This window comes from Rhinatrema bivittatum, chromosome 7 (assembly GCF_901001135.1).
Source record: "Rhinatrema bivittatum chromosome 7, aRhiBiv1.1, whole genome shotgun sequence".
Lineage (NCBI taxonomy): Eukaryota > Metazoa > Chordata > Amphibia > Gymnophiona > Rhinatrematidae > Rhinatrema > Rhinatrema bivittatum.
Genome location: NC_042621.1, coordinates 189,203,832 through 189,222,550, shown reverse-complemented (window position 1 = coordinate 189,222,550; position 18,719 = coordinate 189,203,832). Strand labels below are relative to the sequence as shown.

Below are 18,719 nucleotides of genomic sequence, written 5' to 3'. Positions count from 1 at the left end.
CCAATAATGACAGCAGTTTCACAGTGCTGATCATCGTATCCACACGCCATCATAGTTCCCACTGTATCATTGACCAATGCTAAGACATCAACATCAATATCCTAACAGAACAAACACACTGTTAGTGTATCCATACTTATCCATACATTTTTTACAGTTTTATACTATAGATTAATAATAATTGATTATTATGGAAAGCAAAATATTGTTAGGTTTTATTATATGAGTTTGTATTTTCCATATCATGGGCTTGATTTTGATTTTCAGCTGTCTAATTTAGGCCTGGATTTATCAAAATGCACTAAATATCTCATGTGATGGGAAAAGGGGCGTGTTTTATGGTAATAGGCAGTTTATCGCAAAGTGCGCTATGTTAGCACTTCGCATAGGTATTAGCGCAAACTGTGATAACTTTTTCGCACCTTGCGATAAGTGCCAGAATTGTTGTATTTCCTACATACAACCACTGGGGGGAGCATTTTAAGCTGCTGGAGATCCAGCCTAGCTATCAGGGCCCTTTTACGGGGGGGAGAGGGAGAGGGACTGACTGACCCGCCATAATGCCCTCACACTAGGTAGGTATTTGAGGCCTACCTAGTCGCTCAAGGTGAGGTTTAGGTATTAGTGTAGGGATTAGGGGCCACTTTGACATTCAAATTGAGACGTACGAACAGAACAGTGCTCTCTTGTGAAGATTTGATGACCTTCAGAGTGAGGAAACTCACCCAAAGATGAGATTTGTGCAAGGCAGCCCACTTGGCCACAAATCCCACCCCTTTTTCTAATTTGCATTGCATTATGCATTATGGCGTTTTCACATGAGTTAAAGGTGTTTTCGCATGCGTTAAAAGGCGTTTTTTGCATGCGAAAATGCCATATGGCACTTTGATAAATGACCCCCTTAGTTTGACAATGAAGAAAATGCATTTGTAATGCAAACATGTTGTTTTAATGTGATACTGTATGTACTGTACATTTAGAGGAAACAACTTTAGCTGGATCCTTGGGTAGAGCCTTGATGGAGTTACTACCTCCATAAAAGAGAGAGAATATATTGAAGAAACATGAGGCCAAATGGGTTTGCATTGATTAGTGGTTAACTGCTAATAATCTGCAAAAATTAATCCGTGATAAGAAAAGAGATAAACTGTATCTTTATTACACCTAAAGTCTCTGCATGGAGATAAATATATTCTGTGCCATTATTGCTCATATTAGAATGTTTGTTGAAGCAGCAAACTCCGATAATTATTAGGTGGGGAGGGCTGGAAGAAGAAATAAAGAAGATGCAGTATTAGATGATGTTATAAGAATCATAGAGGAAGACAAGTCTTGAAATGGTCAACCAGTGGAGATGGTGGAAACCAGTACATTAACAGCTTCTGGGCATTTGAGACTGATATGGAGGGCAGTGGTAGGAAAAAAAGCTGAAATTTCGGGTAAGAGACATGGCAGATGGAGCTTGGTGTTGAACAGAGGAATTTGCACATTCAACCCATCTACCCAAAGTGGAAGAATTACAGCTGGGCAGACTGGATGGACCAGTTTGATCTTTTTTTGCTGTCATTTGCTGTGTTACTGTTATTAGTCAATTATCTGGCCTAATGACTTTGGTGTGTTCAGCAGTGGTTTTTACACACTGTTGACACATCAGTGCATTCAGTACAATGAACGTGTAGTGGTTTAACTGGTATTAGGAGAACATGGGACTTTAACAATAAAATGCATAAAACCCGAATGGACCAGCATGCAAAAATGCAGAAGTCAGAGAGTTCTAAAAATATGAGATTCATATGAGAGTAGACCCCAAAGCAGTTACTGCAGACCTTAATTCCTGTAGAACAAAAATCCATATGGGGGTTTCAGTATGAAATGTACTGTACCTTGTGTTTCTTGATAGCATTATGAAGAGAGCTGACCACATCTGTCCCTTGAACTCTTCTCGCTTTAAAGTTTTTTGTCCAGGACAGTAACACTCCCTTTAAAAATATTATTGAAAGTTTGAAATACAAATTTAAAACAAACATTTAGTGCATCCTTCTCTGAGAAGCATAAGGAACCTGATCATCCATTACAGTCCAGCTTGTTAAAAAAAAAACCAAAATTGATGGTAATCCAAAGCCCATTACAGATCTAGAATGATGCTTTCAAGGAACCTGTATATTCTGTCTGATCTTCTGCAAGTTCATGGATAGACCTGAGAATGGGATATGGGTCTTCATGATTTTTTAAATGGATGGCACTGATTATTAGTCACTGGACAACCATGTGCAACACAGTCACCTTGAAAACTAGAAGAGGAAACCAGGAGAATGAAAACTACCAGCAGACTGCAACCTTTATAGTCATGCTTTTGCCCACCCCCAAAATGATGAACTCTATGCCAATTACAGTGCCTTGGAACTCTTTGCCAGAAATGGGTGGGTATAGATACTAAATGATTTACAGTGCTCAAAATAGGATAGAATATTAAAAAGCAAGACATCATAATACTAAGAAGGACTTTGCTTTTCATGTCTAAACACGAGGTCATTCTAAAGTGTTTTAAACAGGAGTGGCAGGGCATTCCTAAATTTTCTTTTCTTTTTTTTGCAAAAATTGTATGAATAGAAACACCAGTTGCACATCAAAATAACATTGGGAAGTATAAGAGAACTGCAAGTGGACATGTGAAAAATGTTCAAAACCAGATTTATACAATAATGTTTCCAGGTCAATGCAATTTTGATTTTGTTTACTTCCCTCATCAATACATTCATTTCTTACATCACACTATTCATCATCAACTATAAATGGCTCAAAAGAAAAAAACTTTATAATCATATTATTTTATATATTGATATATGGTTAGCGATCCACCCACCTTGTTTCAAACTACATGAGCACATTATCTCTTTCAGTAGCTGGCAGTGAATATAGCAGAGTTGCTTACCTGTAACAGGTGCTCTTTGAGGACAGCAGGATGTTTGTCCTCATACATGGGTGACATCATCAGATGGAACCCCAATGTGGAAAACCTATGTCAAGGTTTCTGGAACTTTGATTAGGCACACTAAGCATGCCCAGCATGCCCTGTATCATGCGTTCATGCAGGGTCCCTCTTCATTCTCATAACACAGAATTATAATTAAAAATAAAAAATAGGAGAAACCCAACTCTGTGGCGTGGCAAGTGGGTTTTGTGAGGACTAGCATCCTGCTGTCTTCGGAGAACATCTGTTACAGGTAAGCAACTTTGCTTTCTCAGAGACGAGCAAGATGGTAGTACTCACACATGGGTGAATCCCTAGCTACAGACTGCTTCCCAACACAAAAAGGGGACCAACAAACATCTAACCAGTGCTGTTTGTAACAGAGGGGGGAGACAGTCTGAACCCAAACAACGGGCCCTAGGTTGGGAGAGTTGGGTCATAAACCTCAAACAGGGTCCGAAGGACAGACTGGCCAAATCTATTGTCGCGCTGTCCATCCCTATCCAGACAGTAATGTGATATGAATGTGTGAGATAACTCCATGTCACAACCTTACAGATCTCCTCCATAGGAACTGCTCGCAAGTTGGCCACTGACGCTCTCATGGCTCTGACAGAATGAGCCTTGACATGACCCCCAAGATGCAGCCCTGCCTGGGCATAACAGAAATAGATACAATCTGCTAGCCAATTGGATAGTGTCTGTTTAGTAACAGCAACGCCCAGCCTATTCTTATCAAAAGAAACAAAAAGTTGGGTGGACTGTCTATGGGTTCTGCCTGCTCCAGATAGAAGGCTAACTGGTAAATTTTAAAAGAAATGTGCATGCACCTATAAACGTGCACAAAGATACATCTCATTTTATAAAGTACATGCATAACATTTAAAATACTCATATGCTGATAGACTTTTGTAGAGAAATAGAGAGAGAGAGACAGAGACAGAGAGAGTGCACCTCTGTAAAGAGTCAGTCTGACACTCTAAATATACATTCCTCTGTAGAGGGGCAATTTGAATCAGAGTGGGTTTTCGGGAGGTGGGTTGGGGTTAGGGGTGGTGGTGTTACAGACACATTCAGAGGTATTCATTGTAAAATTGACATCAATAAAGAATTTTAGTCTCTATAAGTGATAAAAATGGAGTTGATTTGTACAATGCAGCTAGCAGAGATTGCAGTGTATAAATCAACTCCTCTTATTAGACTTTTCATTGCTTATAAGCACTAAAATTCTTTAGTGATGTCAAAAAGAGCAAGCTGAATGGCTACAGATCCTGACACAGAAACTACATGCTTGCAAAACACCTCAGTCCCACATACAAAACACAAACAGACCTTTACAAATACAGAACTGACCACAAATTAAAAAGAGAAACATAGAGACAAACGCTGAACTGGAAACCCAAAAAGCCAGACTCTTCCAGCAGTATAACACCAGAGAAATAAAGACAATTGCATTTTCCCTGTACTGTAAAAAATAGAAATATTGGTATATACACTTCCCAAAATGACACACAGAAAATCAAATTATTCCCACTTCCCATCTCAGAGAAAAAGAATCAATAGTAGTCACACTCTCCTACTCCTCACAGTCCCCAGTAGTCTTGATCCCCAGCCCCATCTCCCCTCCCAGGCCCCAAATCTTACTTTCTAGCCCTTCCCCTTTCAGCCAGACTCATATCAGTGCAATAATGCAATGACAGAAACATCATTCCTCATAAAATAAAATCAAGAAATATAAATCAATCATAATAGTAAAGCATACTAATAAAAATATTTAAAAACAAATGAATACAATATCCAATAAATAAAAAGAATAAGAATAAAAAAAACTTTAAGCATATCCCAAAACTCAATTAAATATTTCAAAACAGCAGACATATCAAGTAACATCTATTTTTCATGAGCAACGCTTTTAAAATCTACCTCTAAGGCTCGCTTTCAGTCCAAAATGTGCAGTGCTCATTCGGCTTGGTGCGAATGGGGCCTGGGAAAGAATATTGGTAGGACAATTGGCTGGTTAAGATGGAAATCCATCACTACCTTAGGGTGCATATGCAAGACCACCCTGTCATGATAGAACTTAGTATAAAATGGATAAGTCACTAAGGCCTGGATTTTCTAAGGTCGCAGATCTTGGAGAATCCGGCGGTAACGGGGGTTAGGGCGAAGTGGGGGGTGGGCCTGCGAAAGCCGGCAGCGATCGCACCTCCGCGATGCGATCTCTGCCGGCTTTCGCACCCAATAAAAGGTGGTGCTATTGGGCGTGCTACTGGCAGCGAAAAGGGTTCTTACTTTTTCGCCACCAGCGAAGTTTCCACCGTGTCTGCCCCAACGACGCCTTGACTCCTCCTCTTCTGGGGCCGACTCTGCCCCGATTGCACCCTGATCTAGCTATCGCGTGCGATACGCTATGAAAATGACCCCCTAAAGCCTGGAGCTCGCTGACCCTGTGCACTGAAGTGACTGCCATCAAAAATATGACTTTCCAGGTCAGGTACTTCAGGTCATAGGTGCGCAGCTGCTCAAAAGGAACTTTCATCAGCTGAGCTAACTCCACATCGAGGGCCCAAGACACAGTGGGAGACCTTAGCGAAGGCCTCAGTTGAAGCAGGCCGCACATGAAATGTACAACTATAGGCTGTACAGAGATGGACGTACCATATATACCATGGTGGTGTGCACTAATTGCACTAAGATGAACTCTAGCGAAGCTGGTTTTTAAACCACCCTCAGATAAATGTAGAAGGTAATCAAGCAGTTTTTGTGTGGGGCAGGAGAACAGATCTAGGGCCTTCTGCTCACACCACATGAAAACCTCCTCCACTTCAGTCCATAGGTAAGCTTTCTAGAAGCCATCAGGACCAGAGATTCATCCTCTGAAAGATCAAGCGGCTGCAGGATTAACCTTTCAACATCCAGGCTGTGAGCAACAGGGCATGGAGGTTGAGATGCTGCAACCTGCCTTGGTCTTCCGTGATGAGATCTGGGGAAGTCCCAGACCGATCAGTCTCTGGATGGACAGCTCCCGAAGGAGTGTAAACCAGACTTGTCTCAGCTAATGAGGGACTATGAGAATCATAGTCCCTTTGTCCTCACGAAGGTTCAAGAGAGTCTTCGCCACTAAGGGAATTGGAGGATACATATACAGAAGACCCTTGGCCCAATGATTGGCGAGGGCATCTGAGACAGGTTTGCTATCTATCCTGTGCAGGGAGCAGAACTGAGGCATCTTCCTTTTGCAGAGGGACGTGAAAAGATCTATGTCTTGCTCCCTCAGAGGCTGAATATCTGATTCGCTACCCCCTAGCCCAGGGACCACTCGTGGGGTATGAAGGCTCAACTCAGCCTGTCCACTATCACGGTCTCCATCTGGGATAGTGTTCATGGCTCGGAGCACCATCCTGTGGGACAGGGCCCATGATTAAATCTGGACCGCTTCCTGACACAAGAGGTATGATCTCATGCCTCCCTGCTTGTTGACATACCACATGGCAACCTAGTTGTCTGTCTGGATCAGAACAACTTTGTTGGACTTCCGATCTATGAAAGCCCATAGCGCATACCTGATCGCCCTAAGCTCCAGGAAGCTGATTTGACAAGAACGTTCCTGAGCGGACCAAAGACCCTGGGTATCGAGTTCATCTACATGAGCTCCCCACCCCAGGGTAGATGCATCTGTGGTTAGGACAATTTGAGTGGAGAGACTCCAAAACAAGATCCCCTGTTCTAGATTGGAAAGTGCCCTCCACCAGGACAATGAATCTCAGAGAGGTGGGGTGACTTGGATGGAATCCTGGAGGCTCTGAGTGGCCTGGTGCCACTGTGACCTCAGGGTTCACTGGGATCTGTGCATGTGTAAACATGCCAAGGGAGTAATTTGTACAATTGCGGCCGTATGGCCCAACAGCCTCAACATGTGCCATGCTGACAACTATTGGCTCTGTTGAATCTCTGCCGCAATGGACACCATGACAACAGCCCTCTTGTGAGGCATAAAGACCTTGGCCTGAGCTGTGTCTTGCAGGGCTTCTATGAAGTCCAATTGAGGTGAGGGGCTGAAATGGGACTTTGGGTAGTTGAGAACAAACCCTAGTGACTCCAACACCCAGCCTCTACCTGAGACGTGCTCCTGACCAGCAAATTGTCCAGATATGGGAAGGCATGTACTCCAGGTCTGCAGTGCGTCCACCATCATGGCCAGGCATTTTGTAAACACCTGTGGGGGCGGACGTGAGCCCAAACGGCAACACCTGGTACTGGAAATGCTATGTTCCCATGACAAATCAGAGATACTTCCTGTGACTGGGGAAGATTTCGATATGAGTGTATGCGTCCTTTAGGTTGAGGGAGCATAGCCAGTCCCCCTTTTGTAAAAGGGGGATCAAGATGCCCAGGGGAACCCATCTTGAACTTTTCTCTTTTTAGAAACTTGTTCAAGGCCCTCAGTCTAGGATGGAATGGAGTCCTCCTGATCTCTTTGGAATCAGGAAGTACCTGGAGTAGAATCCCCGCTCCTCTTTGCCCTGGTGGTTCAGACTTTTACTCTACCTGAATGCTGCTTAATTAGCTGCAGGTGACAAATTATCAGCTCAAACTATGTGAGAACTACAACTCACTCAAGTCTTCTTTTTTCCAGTTCCTTAGGGTGGCTTGGAGACCTGCCCTACTTTCTGCCAGGGATTCTCCCCAGGGAGCCTTTCTATTGTTTTGGTCAATTAATGCAATTAATTCACTCAATCTATTTCCCTAGGGTTTAGTTTGTTACTTCAGGATTCCCTTTTCCCTGTTTCTAAGGAAATAAAACCCCCAATAATCTCTGACTAATATACCTGTCACACAGTGCTCTACCACATTAGTATTTACTTTTACCTTATGAGACTGAAGAATTATTTCATTTTCTAAAGAGAAATATTTTTATCAAAGTAATCTTCCTATTTTTTTTTAACTGGTTCCAGTTATCCTTAGTCTACTGAGCTCATAGAGAACTAGGCAATAAAATTCACAAAAAAATCAATTGGAAAAAAATGTAATGGGCTCATTAGAAAGCCACTTAATGAGTGATGCAAATAGATTAAGAGGGAGATTTTAAAAGTCCGGCACGCTTTAAAAATCGAAAGATGGGTGCACAAGTTGGACTCGCATGCGCCCACCGAATTTTAAAAGCTGCCCAGATGCGCGCGTATCTCCCACTGCACGCACATTTCACTCCATTTAAAAAGGGGTATGAGGTGGGTGTGGTCTGAGTGGGGCATAGGCATTTCAGGGCATAGTCAAGAGATATACGTGTAACTACTTAGGCGCCCCAGCGCATGCCCAAGTCCTCTGCTGCGTAACTTTACTTCTGCTATGGAGGAGGTGTAACAGTATAAAACAAAAAAGCAGCCATTCTGGAGGGGTTTAAGGGGTCTAGAGTAACTGGGGGGAAGCGCAAGCTATAATCAGGGGTATTTGGAGGATCTGGCTCAACACTAGACTAACTGGTGAAACTGGTCATGGTGTGGAGGCGCACCAGTTTTAAAATACCCTGTCTTATGCAGTAGAAATGGGATTTACGTTGCTAGGCATGCGCCCACTTAAAGTTAGGCACACATACGCGTGTGCTCTGGCTATTTTATAATATGCATGCACATGTGCATGAAAGTTATAAAACTGCCGCTTCCCTATGCGTACTGATGCACACACTTCAATGTGCACCCGTACACCGCTTTGAAAATATGTTCTTGCTATTTTCTTGCATGGACACCTGAAAATGTAGTTATTTTTTCTGTAATTTATAACCCACTTGATCACAGGTACTCAGTGGCTAACAGATTAGATACATAATAAAAATTCAGTAACAATAAATGAAATTAATAAAACCTAATAACATAAAAGTAAAAAATAAATAAAATATAGTTTAAAAACATTTACCAAAAATACCACAAGAACAGACAAAAAATTATATAATTCTGTATATAAAATATTCAAATAATTATATCATGTACTGATAGTCTGCACAAAGTAAGAGACTTCAACTTGTCTCCTAAATCAAAGGTAGCACTGAATGTTCCGAATCTCATCCGTTAAATTGGGTCTGCAAGATAAAAGGTGCGCTCCCTTGTTTCATCTAATCATACCTGATGACTGTTGCTATTTCCAGTAAATTACAGCTAGATCATCTCAGACTTTGCTGCGGCTTGTATATTTTTAAGATGGAACTAAAGCACATAGGACTATCACTAGTTCAAGCTTGATATATTAGAGTACCAATTTTAAACTGGATCCTCCATTTTATGGGGAACCAGTGTAGGAAGGAGAGTACATGGAGTGAGATGATCATGAAGTTTAGTTCCTGTAATTAATCCTGCCACAGCATTCTGTACAGCTTGTAAGCACTTCAGCATACATGCTAGTACACCGACATACAGAACATTATGATAGTCTATTTTAAAATTGATTAAAGATTGTATGATATTCCAGAAATCGGCTGTGGTCAATAACAGCTTTAGCCCGTGCAGCACTTTCAGTTTCATAAATGCACTGTTAGCCACTGTTCTTATTTGCTCCCTTAAATATAGATTAAATTCAAGTTGACCCTTAGGTCTCTTACTACTACTGATATATTAATGTTCCAGTTTTTGAAGCTAAATGAAGTTGGTAAAGCTTCTGAGGGAAATCTACTCAATACAATGATAGCTTGTTTTTATACATCCATTCGTGTATAGAGCAGAGTTGATTACAGAACAGTTCAAGTGCATCAGTGAATATGGTGGTTATTGGCATAAAACATTGTATATCCTCAGCATAGTCTGTAGCCCGCTCCCAAACTAGCGAGTAGGCTACAGATCAGCTGAATATAAACATTAAACAATAAAGCTGATAATGCCAAGACTTGTGGCACATCAGTATCAATTGAATGCAAGTACTTGGCAAGTACCCATACATTAAATAGATCCCATGCTACTAATGCCGGTAATGAGCAGTGGCTATTTTCATTTAGAAGTGACACCTTATCATGCACTCCCTGCAAGGGGATCCTTCTCCTACTAATTTACATAGAGATAGATTTTAAGCCTGATACACATTTGGGGCGAAAGGGCTCTCTACAGGGGACCAAAGACCTGTGAGCTTACTCTAAACCTCAGGTGGACAAGCACCAGTGATGGATCCTGCTGCGAGAGACAGTGAGGGCAGAAGATGTATCCAGTTTAACTTTTGAAGTATCCTTTGGACTTGAACAGAGTGGGGAGGTTTTTTGATCCCTCTTCCCCACTGGGATTGCAGTGCTGAGAACTAACCTGATCCCACTGACCTTTCCCCAAGAGAAGTCCCCTAGAAATATCAGCAAATGCAGGATGAAAGAACCACTAAGGAAGGAAGACCAAGAGCAGGAAAGCCCAACTGGATCTCCACACACTAACACCAAGGGACCAGGATGGGCTGGGTGTCCGAGGAGAAGGTGACCACAGGTAGGATGTTTGCAGTAAAGTTGGGGACCCCTCCCATAGGATTCCCTCACAGCTGCTGGGTACCCTGCACACATTAAAAATCACAACGGGGCTACCCAGATGCCTGTAAAAAGGAGACCTACCTACCTAGAGCCATACAAGTACCAACATTCAGATGTAACTTCAGTATTATGGATGGATGAACTTTAATTAATGCTTTCCAATCAGTAAACTTTTATTTAACACCCAGAGCCTGGTCCTGTCTATTCATTACGGCCTCTCACCTCATGAGAAGCACCTACAGCCCACACGCACCGGGAGCCTTTTATCATCGTCTGGGCCACAAGCGAGAGCTTACCTCCATAAAAAGAGTAAGGTATGGGATGGAACATGCTAGCTGGAGCAGCCCCTGAAGATTTAAATTAGCTTTGTGTGCCCTGAAGGGAGTAATTACTCCCAAAAAAGGGGTTACTTAATGCAGATCTTTCACAGAGCTCTACTGCCCTGTGTCTGCTCTCTACTGGATCATTACATGACTTCAGATTTTCTTTTTCAAATATATATCATTCTAATATATATAATTATATAATAATATATATAATTCTAATAAAGAACAGTAATGCTCAAACAAGTCCTCGCACACTCTTCCAGCAATCAGGTTTTCAGGATATCCCTAATGAATATGCGTGAGATATACAATAAAGCACTGTTTATTTGGAGATGCTTTAACCTAGCCAGACAAATGCACTGAATATTGACTTCCCTTGAAACCAACTGTTAAATATATCTGAATCTCTCTGTATGCCATTTGGCTTGAGGGGTTTAACCGTAAAAATGGTTTTCAGAACAATGGTAATATGCAGTTGGACAACGCTACTTTTATGGTGATTATTATTTTGGCTTTAAAAAAGTAAATATCTGTCAGCCAACACACCCATATGATGACAAACACCTGCTCTATACAAGTGAATTTCGCCAGATGTGGAGTGATACTTTTAGCTGGATAAATGCTGCTGAATATCCAGACAAAGATAACTATGTACAGTACATTTATCTTTACCTGCTCAGCAGGCTTTCAAATATTTACCCCATAGTGAAGATGTAAAATGAAAGCTATGTCCATACAGCAAAATATGTACATTTCCCATTCCCTTTCTTGCCAGATTCAAAAAAAGCTCCCTAAAGCAATGAAGGATTGTTCTTACCTCTTCTAACTTGGTCTGTTTACAAGGGAAAGAGAATGTAGCACCAAGTGGTAGTTTCTTATGTTTCAGATTTTTTGTCTCCATGAAATCAACCAGACAATCAGCAACATATTCAAATAGCTGTACAAAAGAACAAAAATATTTCTATTAGGCATTACAGATGGACTAGTAAGTGCATTGTGAAAACAAAAGGAAGTTGTAAGTGGACAAAATCTCTTGGATCTGGAGCCTTTAGAAGGTCGCGATCCAAGAACAATTTGGAAGGAACAAATCACCAGAACAGTGGTCCATGAATCTCAAGCCTTGATCAGACTGCTTCTGGTTCTGGGTGACCCCAAAATACCACAGCAACAACTTCCCTGGATACAGTCTTGGTATTTCAGCCTTTCAGCAGATCTGAGCAGCTCAGCTTTATCCCATGTGTTGGTCAAGGTCCTATCTCACCTGGCAAGTTCAATGCTGAGCAGCACTCATTGTGCTGGGAGACAGAGCTGGAGAGCCCAAGGAAAGTAAATAAAAAACAAACGATGACAATGAGAAAAGGCAGTGAGGAATCAAGAAAAAGAAGAGCAAGAAAGGGAGTGGATTGCATCCTATGGTATCAGTCTTAGTTCAGAGGGACTACCAACTAGTGAGCATTTTTCTCTTGTATTCTAGTAAAGTTCTGCCTTGAGGTGTGGGCCCAGCTGCAGCGCAGCAGTCAGAGAGCTCTGGAGCAGTTTATGTTTTGGAAAGTTTACTCTGGTGTTTTGTGATTTTGAATTTGATGGGTGATGATGAGAGCAGACAGTGCAGTTGCACTGCAGCAATTATACTGCCGCTAGTCTAATATTACTCATGACCAGCTGGGATCCTGGTACCACTGCTACTGATAGGGAAATGACATCTGCCCGACTTGATTCCTGTCTACCTTCCTTTTGCTCTCTTAGAGACCAATGCAAAAGCTAGCCAATAAAACTGTGTGTGTAAATTTAGCGTATAGTTGCTTAACAGCTAATTATTTTTAACTCTGATGCAGTAAGCTAATGGTATGCTAGTGGGAGTTAAAAAATGCACATAATCCAGATGTATGTAGGGGTAGATTTTAAAAACTTGCACGCCTGCAGTCTTCTGCATTTCCCTCCCAGTCCGCTCCAATTTAGGAGTGGCCTGGGAGGAACTTCCCTACCCCCTATACTAACCTTCCTACCCCTTCTCCTAACCTTCCCGCCACCTAGCCCTATCCTAAACCCCCTCAAAATCCTTAACCTACCTTTTGCGCCTGCTTCAAGCAGGCACAGGTTGCGCGCACCAGCACCTTTCCAGCATGTGATCCCCTGGCACAGCTTTTGCCGCTGTGCTGGGTGCCTCTAGCCCCACCCCCTGACCTCCCCGCCCCCGGACCGCCCCTTTCAGCAATTCCGGGACTTACATGCATCCCAGGGGTTTATGCGTGTGGCTGGGCCTTTGAAAATAGGCCCAGCGTGCATAGGTCTTTTAAAATCCGGCCCTAAGTGCACAGCAAAACATGATTTATATGCATAATCATGTTTTCTGTGCATAAAACATGAATTATGTTCACAAAATGTTTTCAGCACATAAAATATTTTTTGTGCACATAAATCATGTTTTGTGCATAGAAAACATGTATAGAGTGCAAAAAAAAAAAAGTTTTCTGCACATAAAATACCAGCTACAGGTCCTAGCATCAGAACTACAAGTTCTATCTGTAGACTAACATTAGCCCTAGAAACATTACTCCACCTTGGATAAGCAGTTGAGTTTCCAGCACTGAAAAAATACCACATAAGACAGCACACCTCTTTGCATTGCAGACTAATAGCTAAGGTCATTATTAGCATGGAATTTCCATCAGGACTGGTGCTAGCGTTTTTTTGCCACCCTGTGCAAATTATCGTGCTGCCTCCCCCCCCCTTCTGGTTCATTCAGCCTCTGTCCTGGGACACCTCCTCCCAACTGACACCTCCTCCCAACCCTCAGGTCTTCACCTCCTGCCCTAGAATCCATGGGCAGTACAAGGATATTAGATGCCCTAAGCAAACCTTATAGCCTTGCACAACTCACCCCCTTCCCCCAACCACCCCCAGCCCATTCCACACAGAGTTAAGAATTATGTATTTATAACAACATTGTACATGAAAAATATCAAAGTACAATATTCTAAGATAAAAATATCACATTATATTTATATGCACTGCTGTGATACCAACCAGAAATCCCTGCGGAAAAAAAGACTTGGAACCCATATGGTATTAGGCCTGTGTGGGCTTGACTCTGAAAGCCTGAAAACACTAATACACTTCCTATTAGGAGAATACCTCACCTCATTCACACATGCAGAACATAAACAGACCCTCACCAAATACGGAATAGAGGAACCATAAAGTAGAAATACAAACATGACAAAACCTGAACTGGAAACCACAAGAAGCCAGACTCTCTATACAGTGCAACAATAAAAAACCAGAAGCATCACCATTCCTCAAACATCAAACAAAATCAAGAAATATAATAAATACATAATCATAATAGTAAAAACATACTAATAAAAATAATATAATAATAAAAGATCGAATATTTATTTTATTTCAAGTCATTTATATACCGAAGTATAGCAATCTGCCTTCACTCCGGTTTACATGAGAACAACTTAATACATTGTATGAACATTAGAACAACTTATTACAGCATATGTACATTTGAACGAGAGACTTATTAATTGAATGACTATTACAAATCTAGAAACAAACATTTCTAACAACACATGAAATGAACATGTATATGAGTGGACCATAAGATAATTTTATGTAGGTTACGTAGTAACTATAGTACATCGTCGAACATAAGGTGCATTCATCATCGGACATAGGGTGCATCTAGCTTTTTCGTGTATGGGTATGATGGGACTGAGGGGAGAGTCCGAGTTCGGTAGGTGGAGGGGACAGGACTTATTATTAACTAAAAAAATGCTACAACATTAGGAGACCATGGATGGGTGAGAGATTTGGACAGGTGAGAAATGAGAGAGGAAAACTTTCGAGGAGATTAGTGTGAGTCAAGCAGAGGTGGATAATGAGTTAGGAAGTTGCATGCAGCTTAACCTACACCATCTGAAAGTTTGGCTGAATAGCCATGTTTTGAGTTCCTTTTTGAAGGATTTGATGTCGCTAAGTGTGCTTAGGTATTGTGGTAAGGAGTTCCATAATTTGGGTCCTGCAATGGAGAAGGCTCTGTTCCTAGTAAGCTTTGCTGAAGGAAGAGAGGGTATGTCTAAGTGTAGTTTGCAGGTGGTTCTGGTCGTACATTGAGATTTGTGTTTCTGAATCATGTTATTGAGGGCGGAGTTGTTTTCTTTGTGAATTGCATTGTGAACTATTGTTAAAGTTTTGAATTCAATTCTTTGCTCGATCAGAAGCCAGTGAAGACTTCTCAGAACAGGGGTGATGTGTTCTGATTTCTTCTTGCCGGTTAGAATTCTGGCTGCAGTGTTTTGTAATAGTTGAAGTGGTTTTAGGGTAGATTTTGGAAGGCCAATCAGGAGTGAGTTGCAATAATCGAGGCTGTTGAAAATAAGAGATTGCAGCATGGTTCGGAATTCTTGTTGGTGAAGAAGCTGTTTTAGGTGTTTCAGAATGTGAAGTTTATGAAAGCCTTCTTTGGTTTTAGTTGCTATGTTCTTTTTTAAGTTAAGTTCATTGTCGATCCAGATACCGAGGTCCTTTGCAGTGTTTTTCAGTTGGATGCTGATGTTATCGATTTGTAGGGAGTGTATGGGGGTTGTATGACCTGAGTTGTTTCTTCCTATGAGGATGCATTCAGTTTTATTCATGTTGAGGCATAACTTTAGTTGGTTCAGCATGTTTCTGATTGAGATTAGGTGGTTGGCTGTAGTGCTCAGTGCCTCTTCGATAGTGGTGGTTACTGGCATGAGGAGTTGGATGTCATCGGCATACATATAATATGTTATGCCAAGACTTGAGATGAGGTGACAGAGTGGGAATAGGTATATATTAAAGAGGGTGGCCGAGAGGGCGGACCCTTGTGGTACCCCAGTTTCGAGTGGGAGGGGATTTGATGATTTGTTGTTAATGGTGACCTTGAAGAATCTGTCTTTTAGGAATGATATGAACTAGGGATGTGAATCGTGTCCTCGATCGTCTTAACGATCGATTTCGGCTGGGAGGGGGAGGGAATCGTATTGTTGCCGTTTGGGGGGGTAAAATATCGTGAAAAATCGTTAAAAATCGTTAAAAATCGAAAAATCGAAAAACCGGCACATTAAAACCCCCTAAAACCCACCCCCGACCCTTTAAATTAAATCCCCCACCCAAATAACTTAAATAACCTGCGGGTCCAGCGGCGGTCCGGAACGGCAGCGGTCCGGAACGGGCTCCTGCTCTGAATCTTGTCGTCTTCAGCCGGCGCCATTTTCCAAAATGGCGCCGAAAAATGGCGGCGGCCATAGACGAAAAAGATTGGACGGCAGGAGGTCCTTCCGGACCCCCGCTGGACTTTTGGCAAGTCTCGTGGGGGTCAGGAGGCCCCCCACAAGCTGGCCAAAAGTTCCTGGAGGTCCAGCGGGGGTCAGGGAGCGATTTCCCGCCGTGAATCGTTTTCGTACGGAAAATGGCGCCGGCAGGAGATCGACTGCAGGAGGTCGTTCAGCGAGGCACCGGAACCCTCGCTGAACGACCTCCTGCAGTTGATCTCCTGCCGGCGCCATTTTCCGTACGAAAACGATTCGCGGCGGGAAATCGCTCCCTGACCCCCGCTGGACCTCCAGGAACTTTTGGCCAGCTTGTGGGGGGCCTCCTGACCCCCACGAGACTTGCCAAAAGTCCAGCGGGGGTCCGGAAGGACCTCCTGCCGTCCAATCTTTTCGTCTATGGCCGCCGCCATTTTTCGGCGCCATTTTGGAAAATGGCGCCGGCTGAAGACGACAAGATTCAGAGCAGGAGCCCGTTCCGGACCGCTGCCGTTCCGGACCGCCGCTGGACCCGCAGGTTATTTAAGTTATTTGGGGGGGGGGTTCGGGAGGGTGGGGGATTTAATTTAAAGGGTCGGGGGTGGGTTTTAGGGGGTTTTAGTGTGCCGGCTCACGATTCTAACGATTTATAACGATAAATCGTTAGAATCTGTATTGTATTGTGTTCCATAACGGTTTAAGACGATATTAAAATTATCGGACGATAATTTTAATCGTCCTAAAATGATTCACATCCCTAATATGAACCAGCTGAGAGTTTTGCCGGAAAGACCAATGCTTGCAAGTCTTGATATCAGGCTTTTGTGGTCTACAGTGTCAAATGCCGTAGAGAGATCGAGTAGAATTAGTAGGTGTCTTAGTTTGTTGTCGAAGCCCCTTATTATTTTATTTGATAAATTGATGAGCAGAGTTTCAGTACTTCAGTTTTTCCTGAATCCATGTTGTGAGGTATGTAGAATATTGTTGTTCTCTAGGTGTTCATTAAGCTATATCAGTGCCGCTTTCTCTGTTATCTTTGCTAGTAAAGGGAGGTTTGAGATAGGACGGTAGTTATTCAAATCTGCAGGATCTAGGTTCTTCTTTTTTTAATATTGGTGTGATTGTTGCAGTTTTTAGTTCAGTTGGAAGCTCGCCTTCTTCGAGTGATTTGTTGATAATAGCTGCTATGTTTGGGGCAATGATGTGCGCCATTCCTTTCAGATCTCATATTGGGATTATGTCTAGTTCGTGATGCGCTGGGTTGATTTTTTTTAATCATATTTTCAGCTTTGGTGTTGGATATTGGATCGAAGTTCAACCAGGGTGTTATGGTTGTTTTGTCAAGTTGTTCCTCTGTGGTTGAGGGATTGTTGAAGGTGCTGGTTATTTTACTTATTTTGTTCTTGAAGAACAGGGCAAGGTCTTGGCTTAGATTATTTGTTTTGGTTGTGGGGGCGTTGTTGTTGTTCTCTTCCATAAGGTTTCTTACGATGTTGAACAGGGAGTTTGAGTTATTTGAGGAGTTTTTTTATCTTTTGACTATAGTAGTCATGTTTGGTGATCATAATCGTTTTTTTATATGTGGCAAGTTGCGTGCGGTATCTTTGTAGGGTTAATGGGTATTTGGATTTTCTCCATTCCTTTTCCATTTTTCTGAAGCTGGTTTTCATTGATCTAAGTTGAGAGTTAAACTATGGGTTGTTTTTACCTCTGGTTTTTTTTATCTGTTTCGTTTTTATAGGGTTTATGTTGTTTGCAGTTTGTTTGGTGAGGTGGAGCCAGGATTGTATAGCGTTGTTGATGTTGGAGAGGTCTAAGTTGGCTAGTTGTTTTCCGAGCTCTTGTTGTAGTAGGTTGGGTTGGAAGGGAGGTCGGATTTGAATGACAGTAGATCGTTTGCATTTATCATGTTGTTGGTATGCACTTGTGTCCTGCATTGTACGATGAAGTGATCTGACCATGGGATTGGTTTGGATGAGATGTGTGTGTCTGAGAAATGATGATTGGTGAAGATCAGGTCTAACGTGTGACTCGTTTTATGAGTGGGGATGTTCACTTGTTGGTTCAGGTTAAAGCTGGATAGCATGTCTAGCAACGTTTGGCAGCTTTGTGATCTGGGGGTGGTGTCTATGTGGAGGTTGAAATCTCCAAGTATTATAGTAGGCTTTTTTGTGCTGATGTTAGTTGTTAAGTATTCTAAGAGTGGGGAGATTTCACTATCTAGAAGCTTGGGAGGGCAGTAGACTAGGCATATTTGTAGGCATTCTGAGTCAAAGAGAGCAACTTCGTACTTCTTCGGGAGGTTGTGAGGGATCAATTTCATGGCGAGATTCTTTTTTATTATAAGAAGTAGTCCTCCTCCTCTGCGAGATTTGCGCGGGATTGAGAATAAGTCGTAGTCATTATTGGTTAGCTGGTTCATTAGTACTTGATCAGTATTTTTAAACCAGGTTTCGGTTATGGCGATGAAGTCAGGATTTTTTTCTTGGATTAAATCAAATATTAGCATGAATTTCTTGGTTAAGGATTGAGCGTTTATTAGAAAGAAGGTGAGGTAGATTAAGTTTTTGATGTGTTTCTTAATTGGGATGTTGATCAGGTGCCTGTATCTCATCTGATTAGTCACTTTGGGGGGGGGGAAGTCATGATTG

The 18,719-nt window shown here is 42.1% G+C and overlaps 1 protein-coding gene across 1 annotated transcript in view; it reads right to left on the bottom strand.

Moving 5' to 3' along the window:
• The window catches only part of LOC115095650 (putative hexokinase HKDC1), an 89,281-nt gene that overhangs the window by 55,006 nt on the left and 15,556 nt on the right, over positions 1–18,719 (bottom strand). The window contains exons 4-6 of the mRNA XM_029609660.1: positions 11,604–11,723; positions 1,884–1,979; positions 2–101 (exon numbers count right to left, since the gene is read on the bottom strand). Of these exons, the coding sequence (XP_029465520.1) occupies positions 2–101; positions 1,884–1,979; positions 11,604–11,723 (316 nt within the window). The remainder of the gene's footprint in view (position 1; positions 102–1,883; positions 1,980–11,603; positions 11,724–18,719) is intronic.